The sequence below is a fragment of the Ambystoma mexicanum genome, chromosome 6q (genome assembly GCF_040938575.1).
Source record: "Ambystoma mexicanum isolate Mex_15411 chromosome 6q, UKY_AmexF1_1, whole genome shotgun sequence".
Lineage (NCBI taxonomy): Eukaryota > Metazoa > Chordata > Amphibia > Caudata > Ambystomatidae > Ambystoma > Ambystoma mexicanum.
The window spans coordinates 1,420,948,246-1,420,960,856 of NC_090937.1; the positions used below are offsets into that span (position 1 = coordinate 1,420,948,246).

Below are 12,611 nucleotides of genomic sequence, written 5' to 3' on the forward strand. Positions count from 1 at the left end.
AAAGTGCCCAAAAGTCTTGCAATCAGTTCAGAAAGAGTTGGACCAAAAGAAAGGGACCAGTTAGATGGTCAAGACGGCCAGCCCAGTCCAGAAGATTAAGGGATTATTATTACCTTGTAGGAATCTTTAGAAAGGGAGGCCTGGCAGACACGGTACCTTAAAGTGGTGAGAATACTCCAGCGGGGGCAGTTGTTCCTGGCAGCGGATGCAAGTCGGTGCTTCGTCCGGGGGAAGAGAGGATCTCATCGGGGAGGAAGACAGGAGTCCGTTGCACTGCCAGGGAAGAAACCAGCCGCGGAGTTCTCAGTTAAAAGGAGCGGTCCTTTTATTCGCGGTCCAGTGGTAAGTGGCTCTCCGGTTGCCGGGGTGCTTGGCACGGGCAATTCGACCACAAGACGTCCTGGGATGCGAGAAAAAGAAGGTAAACTGGTTGTGCCCACCAGTCAGGGGAAGAAGACTCTCCAGCCGGGAGATCTTCTCTGTCGTCGGGAAGTGGTGAGTCGGATCCGCAGGGCTCCACCGGTGGTGTCATCGTAGCAGGTCGGCTCAGCTTCTCCCTCGTCGGATTTTCAGGTCCTGTGGCGACTTCTAAAGTTCCAGTCCCAAAACCCCTGGTTTTATGCAGCCCACCCCCATTCACTCAGCCTAGCTGTCAATCAAACATGCTAAGTGGTGAGCCGGCCGGCTCACCACTTGGGCCAATCACACAAGATTGCGACTTGAGTTACCAAGGTAACTCAGTCCAGGGTGCCTAAACCCCCTCCAACACCCCCTGTGGCACCCAGACAGAGTGGCACCACTTTTGGAGGCTTCTGTGGAGAAGCCCGCCAAAAAGTGGAACAAAGGGCTCGACTTGGGTTGGAGTCACAGAAGAGAACACAAACGCCATTTTAGAATCGAGTTCTGGCAAAAAATACCAACCGGCGAATTAATATTAAATAAATAAACTGGCAGTATGTTCGAGGCTATGAGAATTAAATAATTAAAGTTGGTAGCCTCGAACAATGGGAAAACCCCATAGAGATATATTTGCGGTCGAATATAAAAAGTAGTATCCACTGCCACCAGCCAAAACTCGATCAGAGGGGACGGAGACGTGCCCCCTCGACTAACAGACCCCGGGGCAATCGAATTGCCCCGACCAGTACGTCCACAATAAGATGGTTTGTACTGGTTTCTGTTCATAATTTGGGTCTAGTAAAGCCAATGGTGACTTTACATGCCCTGGGAGACAGTAGTCAGTCCCAGGGTATGGAGTCTATGGTGGGGTGTCACTATGACACCCCTGTGTCACTGCACGGAGGGTGCTGTGTAACACACATAGTAAAACACATGAGACCCTATGGAGTAAAAGACCCCATAGCCCATAAAACACATTAACAGTCAAAGGAACCCCTCAAATCATGTCCAAGAGTGTGAGGAAAAGAGACTCACTCTTGGCAGGAGAAAAAAAACAAACTCCAGAAATCCAGCAAAGCTGCTGGGGGACTCACTGGGTTGGGAAATTCAGCCTAAACAGAGAATTCTCCCTAACATCTGGACTGGCTCATTCAAGGTCACTCCCCAGATCTAGTGTCAGGGCACCTTCTCCGCACGTGCACTCTATTGCACAGCCTGGGCTTTTCCCTGAACTTCAAAAAGTCTCAGGTTTTTCCATCCCAGTTTCTCTGATGTATCAGTGCGGTTCTGGACACTCGCCTGGGCAGGGTCTTCCCGCCGAGGATTGAGTGGTGAACATCTTTCAGGTGCTCAATGTCCTCCAATATCAGGGACAAGTCCTGGCTTCAGCCTTCCTGTGCCTTCTTGGCCTAATTGCCTTCTGCATTTCTGTGGTGCCAGAGGCGAGGCTGGGCTTGAGATTTCTTCAGTGGCTTCTCCTTTGCCAATGGTCGTAGTTTCAGGGCCACATGTCAGACCCCTCACAGGTCTCGGAACAGGTGACTCAGGATCTTGCATGGTGGTCCATATGAAATTCGTTGCTGAAAGGTACGTTGTTTTGCCAACCTTGCCACCAGGTGATGGTGGTCACGGACACATCTCTGACTGATTGTAGCGCTCACCGGTCAGACCTTATGGTCATCAGACTGTGGTCTCCCGCATAGTCTCAGGAACACATCACCTTGCTGGAGCTCAGTGTGATCAGGCTGGCCATGATCACTTTCCTACCCTCTGTGAAATGCAAGACTGTACTGATCCGAAAGGACATCACAGTGGCCATGCACTACTTCAACAAACGAGGTGGTGTATGGCCATTGTCTCTGTGCAGAGAAGCAATGCGACTGTGGTTCTGGGTGCTGGAAAACAGTGTCTCTCTGACGGCAGTTCATCTTGCCGGACGAGAGAATGTCACCACGGATGCCTTGAGCAGGTAGACTTCGGCTGCACATGTGTGGGAGCTCTGTCAGGAAATTCTGCAGCAGATCCTCCTCTGTTCGGGAACTCCTCAAGTGGACCCCTTTGCTTCCAGTGTCAACAAAGTGTGAGTAGTTCTGCTCCAGGGAACTTCCTCATCAGGGAGCTCTGGAGGATTCACTGACAGTCGAGTGGACTTTTGACCTCCTTTATGCATTCCTACTTATACCTGTGTTGTTATTCAAGCTCCTGCATCGTTTGGCAGCAACCCACGTTCATGAATGATGCTACAAGTGCGGACGGACCAGATAGATGGTGGAAAGAATGTTCTGCCGAACTGCAGGATGTTTTCATTGTGGTTTGATTGGACACTATAGCAGAGAGTGCAAGCTGTAGGAGAGCCCTTGAAGAAATTGGGGGGCACAGCAGCCTTCTCACAGTTTCTGATGTAGACCCTGTCCACATACTCACCATCGTTCCTACGGGTAAGAAGGGATCCTGGGTGCGCATGGAGATCAATAACATTCCATTAGATATAATAATGGCTTGCCCTACACAATAGTAGATCCCAGTGTATTTGAGCACGAGTTGAAAGGAGAGTTGCACGAGTTGAGGCCTTCCCATGTAAGAGCTACAGGGCATGGTAAGAGCCCATCACAATTCCTGTGTATACATGGGTCGACCTCAAATTCAAGGAGAGAGATGTCTTTTGCAAACTGCATGTCACAGAGAATGGATCATCAGTGGTAGGATGGGAATATCAGGCTGCCATACAGATCAAAACACACCCAGGTGAAGAAAAACCTATTCTATGTGTCACAATGCACAATTTCTCTTCCAAGGAAGGACTTCCAAAGGCATTTCCCCTTGTGTTCAATTACAAGATTGGTATGCTTAAAGGATTCAAGCATCGCATTATATTGAAGAGAGGGGAGAATCCAGTGATACATAAAGTAAGGAACATTCCTATCGGCACAAGGGATGCTTTAAAAAACGAACTAGGAAAATTGTGTGAACATGACATCATTGAACCCATTGAGTCATCGGAGTGGTTAGCCCCCATAGTGATTGTGCGCAAGAGTGACAACTCCATTAGGATGTGTGTTTATCTCAGCGATTAAAATTCCAACATCTGGGTTGACAGTCACCCTCTGCCCAACATCAATTAGATGCTGACCACTATGAGACTGCTCCAAGTAGTTCTGGCTGTGGTTCCTAAAACTAGGTGATTCCATTCCATGGATGTGTCTGCAAAGGGAAGAAGGATCACTCAGAATTTGAGAGACAATTTTGTTTATTACTGACCAGTCTCACCACCCCATCCCCGGTCTGTTTTTGTGTTGACCATGCTGCTTAGTCTACACATTTCCTCCACTTCTTCCTTCCCTCCTCACGTCTCTCCTCTCTTGCCTTGACTTTCCCCACACCTTTTCTCTCCATAATGCTTGGGTACTGAGTGGCTGAGATACAAGGAGTGGGACTTGTCGGATGACATCCTCGATGTGATCCTTACAGCTAAGAGGCCCGCTACATAATCTATTTATGCCTGCAGGTGGTGTACAGTTTTCGATTTGGGGCCGGGAGAGAGACCTGAATCCTTTATCATGTCCTCTATCCCCTTTGTTGGATTTTCTGCTATCTTTGGCCCAGACAGGCCTGCAGATTGGTACTATAAAGGATTCCCTCGCTGCAATCTAGGTATTCAAGAGGTCCCAGGAGTAGGGCTTGTTTTTCACAATACTCACTGTTATGCAGTCCTTACGGGGTTTGTGTGACCAGTTTCCTGCCCGCCATTTGTGGTTCCGGCGTGGGATATGAATTGAGTGTTAACATTTCTTATGGGTGCTCCATTTGTGCACTTTCATTCGCAAGGCGAGTGAGTGAGCTCCAGGCATTGTCTATTTTACCTCCTTATTTGTTTTTTTTCCAAAGAGAAGGTGACGTTGATTGTGAGACTCTACTTTCTGTGGAAGATGGGCTTGGATTTTTAACTCTCTGAGAAAATCCATCTTTCTGTATTCTTTCCTCCATTTCACCCTTCCAAGGCAGTGGAAGGTTTTCATCAGCTGGACCCTGTACAGTCCCTTAAGTTCTACGTCTCTGGTACTATACAGGTTAGAGAGGCTAGGAAAGATGAACAGCTTTTCGTTGGTTACGCTGGTGCTGGTGCTGGCAGTGCTGTGACTAAACAAATCCTGTCGAGGTGGATCATTCTCTGCATCTCAGAATGATTTGATCTGGCTGGGAAGGATGTGCCTGAGGTTCTCAGAGCTCATTCTACCAGGGGAGCAGCTGCTTCCTACGCACTGCAGGGGAGTCCCGGTCCTGGATAAATGCCATGCGGCAACCTGGGTATCATTGCAAATGTTGCTAAGTATTGCTGCGCGGATTGCCTTGCGGCCGGGATGTCTGTTTTGCTAGGGCAGTCCTCAAGAGTTTTCTGGTTTAGTTGGTGTTCTTGCTTCCTCCCTCCAGGTTTACCTACTGCTTTGGGAGTCTATCATATATGAGAAATCCGTGGGAGGAAAGAATCCATTAGAAGAACAAATTACATACCTCACGTTAATGCTCTTTCTGATGATGTTCACTCCACAGATTCCTCATTGCCCTCCCTACCTGCCCCTCTTGCGAGAAGATTGTACACCATCAGTTCTACGGTTCCACAGCTTCAGAATGCTAGGGAATAAGGGTGGAACTGAAGTCACGGGTGCGGTTCCGCTATATGTACTACCCCCAACATCATAACTGGGTGGGTGCGTAGATGCATCAGACAGAGCCGCGCCTCAGCCCATGGCGGTGTAAATGTTTCCGGACAACAGCTGCCCAGGGATAGGGATATCATAGATGAGGAATCCGTCTATCCTAAAGCACATTCCCGTGAGGTAAGTAATTTGTTCTTCAAGCCTCAGGGCTGCTACAATGTGCTTATCCATCCCCATAGGCTTTTTAACCGCAACAAGTAAGGCCTTCTTGGCTACTGTACATTCATCGTCATACCAGGTACTGTTTCCCCTTTGTGGTTGCTTCTCAGTGCGCGGCAGTGTGACAGAGCATGTGACAACCAATAGTATAACCTCAACTAGATTGTCATAGAAATCTATAGGGTTGTGTTGCACTGAGTTATCAGTATAAGCTGATAAGAATGGTAACAAACTGTTATATAATTATGGTAATACTTGTTCTTTGTCCAAATTAGACCAATGGACCCTTTTCGTGACTCTCACTTCATAATTTGCCTATGATGTATGTATTAATTAAGCTACTTTATAGAGGGTCATGGTAGGATTTAAAATGTACTAGTCTATAAATCACATTCTCTGGAGAGTCCCCCCACATCCTGCAATTACAAATCCTTAAAGCCAATGAATAGAATATTGATGCAACCCTATTTACAAACGAAACGTACCATCACCTACTTTGTAACAAACTAACATATAATCTATATTGTATCGAGGCTTGACAACCCCTTATTTGAACCTTTACTCCATGGGCAACTCTAATTTATGAGAGCTTCCAGTTTCCGATACATATAATCAAGTGTTAAATCTGTTTGGATTAACAAAAACGAATATGCAGCTTTTAATGTATTTCAGAAAAATAGTTTACGCATTGTAATATTAATGCGTCTAAAACACTTTTTATTGTGTGCTTTAAAATAAATAATAACGCAAAGATGCTTGCTCTCATGCGTTAAACTCTAGCAGTGCACAAATTAAACGTGCTACTATAAACAGATCCTTATCAGTTAATGGCTTCACATTTTCATGCTGATGTCGTTTTCTTACTATAGATCAGTCATTATGTCACAGCCGGCCTGTAATAAGAACATTATTTTCAGGCTTTTACACAGGTATTGCAGGTTGCCATGTATTATTTGAGATCATCCCCTTTTTTGGATTGTTCATCGCAGCTTGACCTCCTTTGTCGTAGAAGGGCTGGTGTAAAACTAAGGTTAAATAAGCTTTAATTTCTTCTCTATCAATACAAATTCAGCATTGCCCAGATCAGCCTTCGTCCATACTACAATAGCTCTGCTGTAACCAATGCATTGTGAGATTATCATGGCACCAATCGTTCATTGCAGATTTATTAGTGTGATTAATTGTAACATTGTACATTAACAACAGTATCACTAACTAAATTAGCATATTCTTCTGTTGCGAATGTGTAGTTATTAAGGCTTTACTGCTAGCATTCAATACCTCTCCCATTGATGACTGTGCAGCAGGACAGGGTTTTAATGAATTTGTCTAAATATTCTATTTATTTTGTAGGTCCACAAGATTAAATCAACTTTCGTGGACGGTTTAAGGCTATGTATGAAGAAGGTAAATCATCAGCTAAATTAAACCATGTACGGTTACAACAAAGTGTTCCTGTTCAGGCAGTGAGCCAAACCTCCTATTCATATGCGAGTTCATTAACAAAAGGTGCTTACAACTCATTCAGGTCCTACCTATGTTAGGGGTATATGTGACAAAGTGATGGCCCATTAGTTGTGCCTGCCTTCCAGTTGGTAAGTAATGGGAAGTTAATGTGTATTCATTAAACGTGTGATCAACGCTACATTCCCAGAGGGATATGAAAGATTGGGCAGTTTGTTGCAGAGCAGCAGCGCACATTATGAGAGGATACACTCCGTAAGTAACGAGGCCAGACAATAGAATGTTGAAAAGCAGCAAGGAACAGAGGCCGTTTTCTTACATTGCAATGCAATACGAAAACCGACAGCATGACCCATTCTAATACTTGAACTGATAAATTAATGTCTTATCACGTTCAGCTAATATGGCCTTAAAGGGTCTTTCATCCTTGGGAAGATGCGTCCTCCAACCTTGGGAGCGAATTCAGCGTGGTCCTTTTTCACCTTTCCCACTAGTCCGTCTTCTGCCACCTGTTTTACATGGTAATGTGATGAAAACCTTGTCCAGATTCAGCAGTAACCTTTGCTGCCTGCATCCTTCCTTGCATGCATAGCATACTGAACTCACCTATCAGTCCAGTGTCTCTTACAAATCCACTTTTATTCAATCAATCAAACATGTTTATCCGACTATAATTAATGCAACCATGAAACACAATAAACGCATGAATAAAATAAACGGTTACAATCAAAAGATAGATTTTTAAAATATAATTTTGCTTCCGAAGTCGAGTCACGCAAGACTAAAATAATTTTAAAAAAATGAAAAGAGGAGAGGGGGGGCCCATCACTACCTCCGTGACACATATCCTTGCTTGTGAGGTTTTGTAGCAATCTAGAAAACTAGTTTAACCTGTAAGTTTCACATAATGTTGCCTAATATTGATGGCAGATAGGGTAATAGGACTCCAACCCAATGTGAGGGGATTCCACCATTAATAAGAAATAAAGTGCTGGGCTGCATTGGCGGATTGTGGACTTTCTGAAGATAAATCTTTTCTTGATGCATTGCATAAGGGTCAACTAGTCACTCCCTTCTAGCCTGACCACTCAGATGTAACAGCTATTAGATTAATACAATTTAGCCTTGCTCTCGTGATCAAACACCTATCTTTCAAGTAGTTTTCCCATGGCAAATAACTTGGTTGACAATGGAAGTGCCATTAAATGGCTTTCTTAATTCGTTGGGGCTTGAACAAAAAGCTTAAAATGCATTTTTGTTTTCATAAAGTTCAATGCCTCATTGGGATTTCTAAAGTGAGTCTGTGCATTTATTCTTAAAAGGAAGTGCTTATGTAATGAAACCATGGGATCTCCATGTGGCAAGGTTTTGCTAGAAGAGTATTGATAAGAAAATGTGTCAGAGTTGCCTTATCATAGTCCCATAACCTCATCATGTGGTAAATTGGTTCCAAAAAAAGCTAATCTTCAAGAAAAGTTTGAGTAAGACCTAAGATATTCCATGTTTTATTTTTTCCAATGATTTGCAAGGTTATATATGATTTTACGGAAGAAAATTTCAGAGAGGTAAGTCTCACCGAAAAAAATACCAAATTCTTTTATTTTTATTTTGGCAGAGATCCCCGCAAACCCCCATTTTTCTATCCTTGTAACCCCAACCCTATCCCCACCATTTTGTATCCCTTACTCCACTCCCTCATATATACTTAATTCAAATTTTCGTTTTTGTTTCAGTATTCTGGTTTTCTGTAAAACCTAGCTCCTTGTTTTGTTTTCTGTAAAATGACTGGGTACCGATTTTTGTAATGGGGTAACATCTGAAATCTTATACATTCTATCCAAATCTTGCAATTGCCAGGGACTTAGATCTATACATCTCCAGGGCCATGTTCACAGGTTGCGTCCTGCAATTTTCCCTAAAGCATGATATACTGCCAATGGTCTGCTGCATTTTAACCCCTTGTTTTGCCACATTAATTTTCCCATTCAACCTTGAAGTAAATCGAACTCCCATATAGTCGGATTCCGATACCAACAGGATTTTACAATTATTGGTATAGATTAAACGGAACTCTTTTGCCTACTTGGCAGATCAATAATGCTAATTTCTCAGCATTGAATTTTAGGTCCAGGGAGTTCATGAATGTGGTGTAGCTGTGATAGGCTGTTGCAAGGCACAAGCAGTTCTCGCCAAAATCACAGTATTACAGTATCATTGGTGTTCATCAAAGCTAGCAAGAAACAATTCCTGATTTTTGGGGCCTCAGTGTCTGTTCGCTGGAAGACGTTGCGAAGGCCATTAAGGGAAAAAGGAGCGGGGCAAGTACACAACCTTGGCGTGCTCCAAGATTTGTTGGAAAATGTTTGGTACAATGTCCTCTTGGCCGCTTTTAACACAGGCACGAGTACCTTGATGGATATGAATCAATGTATCTAGCAAACCCGTCAGAAAATTCATAGACTCCAGCATCCACCATAGTTTAGCTCGAATTACTTATCGAAGGCAGTGCTGAGGTCCATAAATGTTAAGTAAATCTGCTCTTGTTTGATGTATTGTGAAATAGCTATAACTAGATATATGGTGAGTGTTTGCTCACTTGTGCCTAGTACCTGGCAGAAGCCGAGAGGAATGTTAGTCAGGATGTTTTTATCTAGGACCCAAGACTTGAGTTTGGACAGTATCATACGCCCAAAGATTTTAAAATAGGAATCCAGGAGTGGTATAGGCCTATAGGGTCCCTGGGTTGTCTCTTTTCTGTTTCTTAAACATTGGATATATAATGGTATTTTTCCAAGAATCTGGGAAAATGTTGTTCTCTTACCATTGCATTATAACATATGGTCAAAATGGGAGCCCAACTAACTGATATCTAAATATGTCGGCTGGGATGCCGTCTGGGCCCGGGGAGAAGCCGATTGCTTGCTTATTTGTTACTTCTACTACTTCAGAGAGCAGAATTGTAGGTGCATATGAAGTCGCATCGCTGCGCTTCTTGTGGATGTTATTTATAGAGCTATAAATTGCCAAATTTCCTTGAAAGTGAAAGGCTCTGCATTGTAAAGAGAGGAAACATGGTTTTCCCAAATAGTATCTTCAACAGTAGTTTCTATGCCAGTTAGTCCCCTGAGGATAACTGGGGCCTGATGATATCATTTTCGAAAATGTCCTTTAAACATTTACTGCAGCCGCCTCAATTAAATCAGACCATGCAAGATGATCTCATTCTCTTTTTCTAGATGTAATGGCCGTTTTGTACATCTATGAGCTGGTCTGATCGTCTTTCTAGGCGTGTTAGGGTTTTTTTTACAAATGGGATGAGGTTTGCCTTCAGTATTAAACCATTCCTTTAATTTAGCCGGGGCTGAAATCTTGACATTGCGGGAGAAAGAGGTTGACAGGTTCCCCATTATCTCCTGATATATCGACAATATCTGCATATCAGATTCTAACAGCACTTCAAAATGAAATAGCCTATATAAGGGCTCATCAGGGAATCAGAGATTCTTTCCTCATCAAACTCTTCCCATTTCAGTCTCCTACGATTGGAAGTAATGAAACCATGCTAATGTGAGGATGATGTGATGAATCCTATGAAGTCCTCATAGAATCCTTGCATAAAGTCTCCTACCTGGTGCACAGGGGAAAGCAGCCGCTACCTGATCCTAACCCTGGGGTTGTTATTAGCCGGGTGGATCACCTAGGATGACAAGGCCACCAAGAGAATAGGATGACTCAGTTGGGAGGGACATAATATTCATCCTCTTCTGAGGGTGAGAATTCCATAATACCGAAATACCTAATGGCTTGTTGTCAGATTAAGACTTACCTTCCCAAAATTACCCACATTGTCAGTTCTGAAAACCCTTATGATCAACATGGGAATGGTGCATGAAAGAATCAAGGAACCATTATCACCCCTTCTGATAGTTGTAATTCCTTTTTAGGTTTGTATTATAAAACTAAAAGTCAACCATTAATTCCTTTGAAAAGGAACATTTTATAAATCATTAAATCAGAGCGATTTAAATAATGTTAAAAGGAACGAGAACATTAGGGACTTCAAGTCCCATAATTCTCTAGGTACTGGGACCAGTAATAGGGACTCAAAGTTGCAGAATTATGGTGTGCAGTCTAGTGGTTTTAATGACCCACACCTGAGTGGGATGTTTAAACATTTAAAATCCCCTCAGGTGCAGGCCATTAAAGAGAAGCAGTGGGAGCAGCAGAGACAAAAGGAACAAGACGGAGCTGCTGCGGTTGTGGAAGCAGGACGCAGTGTCATGGAAGTAGCAGAGGTTGGAAGCCCTGTAGAATGCAGAGGACGCACAGCGGGAAGCGGTACACAGACTTACTGTCCCGAGGGAGAGAGAAGCTCTCCTGATACTGCGTGTGACTTCTGTGTGTGGTGTTCACATGAGTACGCACGAAGCAGAGAAAGCTCCAGCTACAGGAAGCACGAGTGAGGGAAAGTTACAAGAGCTGTCAGACGCCTGTGTGATCCCGACAAAGGAAGAAGGAACAGCAGGTCTGTTAGAGGTTCACAGAAATACCAGTGAGTTGGCCTTTATCAGGTAACCCGGGGCACTCCAAAGCAGACCTCTGACTACAGATAACGTTTTTGAATGGAAGCCAAGTGGTCGCAACTCGTATATTGAGACCGAATTGAGGAACATTGTAGCCACCAATGCCAAAGTAGGCGCAACACCTATATTAATAGAGACAGAGTTTTAGAAACATTATAACCACCATTGTCAAAGCCAAAAGGGGAGGGCATTTGACCAAGGTGAAAAAAAAATATTGTAACCACCTTTCCCAAAGCCAAAAGGAAAGAATATTCAAACAAGTGAAGGTGGTTTAAAAGAAAGATTGCTTGTAAACAAACCAAGGAAAGGAAATTAAGGGAAAACAAAGATGGCAGAATGTAAACCCTCTTTGTAACAATTATCAGGAGAGGAATATAATCTGCTTGGCTGGTGGCAAATTAATCAGAGTCAGAGACATTGTCAATGTGTTGTGACTTATTGACGAAACAGTTGTTGATCTAACTTTTTCCAATTGAAGATTAAAGTGTGGAAAGTTTGAAGCAGCCTCACTACAGAGTACTTGTAGTAATGGTAGGAGTTTTGTCCTGACAGGCGAGTATACCAGTAAATGGACTATAAGTGCTTAGTGCTGGCAGGTTAGTAGACTAGGTAGAAGACAATTGAAGTACTGCAATGTGGTAAACGGTTGGGGAGGCAAGAAAGTGGCAAGTCCATTAATGTGTTGTGATTAACTGTGTAAAAACCATCCTGACAAACCCTTTATTCTTTATGAAGAAGAAATGTGTTAGTGGCTGTTCTTTAAAGAAGAGAAATTATATTGAATACTCAGTGTGAAGATAAAGGGCCTCATCCCAAGTCTGGCGGTAATCCGGCGCAATTACTGCAGAGCGGAAATAGCATTACAGCCGGGTCGTGTGGTGGTATTAGCACTGTATCACACCCTGGCGTTAACCTTTTGCATGACTCCCGGCAGTAACGCTGTAAGCGCCCGGCAGAAACTGCCCCAAAATAAGGGTTACCAACTAAATATCGCTGCTAATAGTGCTAACGTAGCCGACCGCGGTGCTAGCCGGCAGAAATTGTGTCATCGCTGGAACCGGAAGCATTACATCAGCCATTTTGGAAGACACAAGCCATCAAATATCTCCACTCCTGCAGCTATCCGGTCCTGGAAACAAGCCAGAATGTCTCAGGAGAGGATCATAAGCAAGGTGGCCACAAATCAACTTAGGAAACCTAAGTTTAGTGAGCAGGAGCTTGTGGTACTTACAAGTACTGACTGATGAGGTTGTTGCTCACAGTGAAACGCTATATGGCACCAGGCAAGGCA

General features: G+C 43.7%; 1 protein-coding gene across 1 annotated transcript in view; it reads left to right on the forward strand.

Moving 5' to 3' along the window:
• Positions 1–12,611, forward strand: part of POLN (DNA polymerase nu) — a 1,535,958-nt gene that overhangs the window by 816,100 nt on the left and 707,247 nt on the right. The window contains exon 11 of the mRNA XM_069630227.1: positions 6,627–6,680. Coding sequence (XP_069486328.1) covers positions 6,627–6,680 — 54 coding nt within the window. The remainder of the gene's footprint in view (positions 1–6,626; positions 6,681–12,611) is intronic.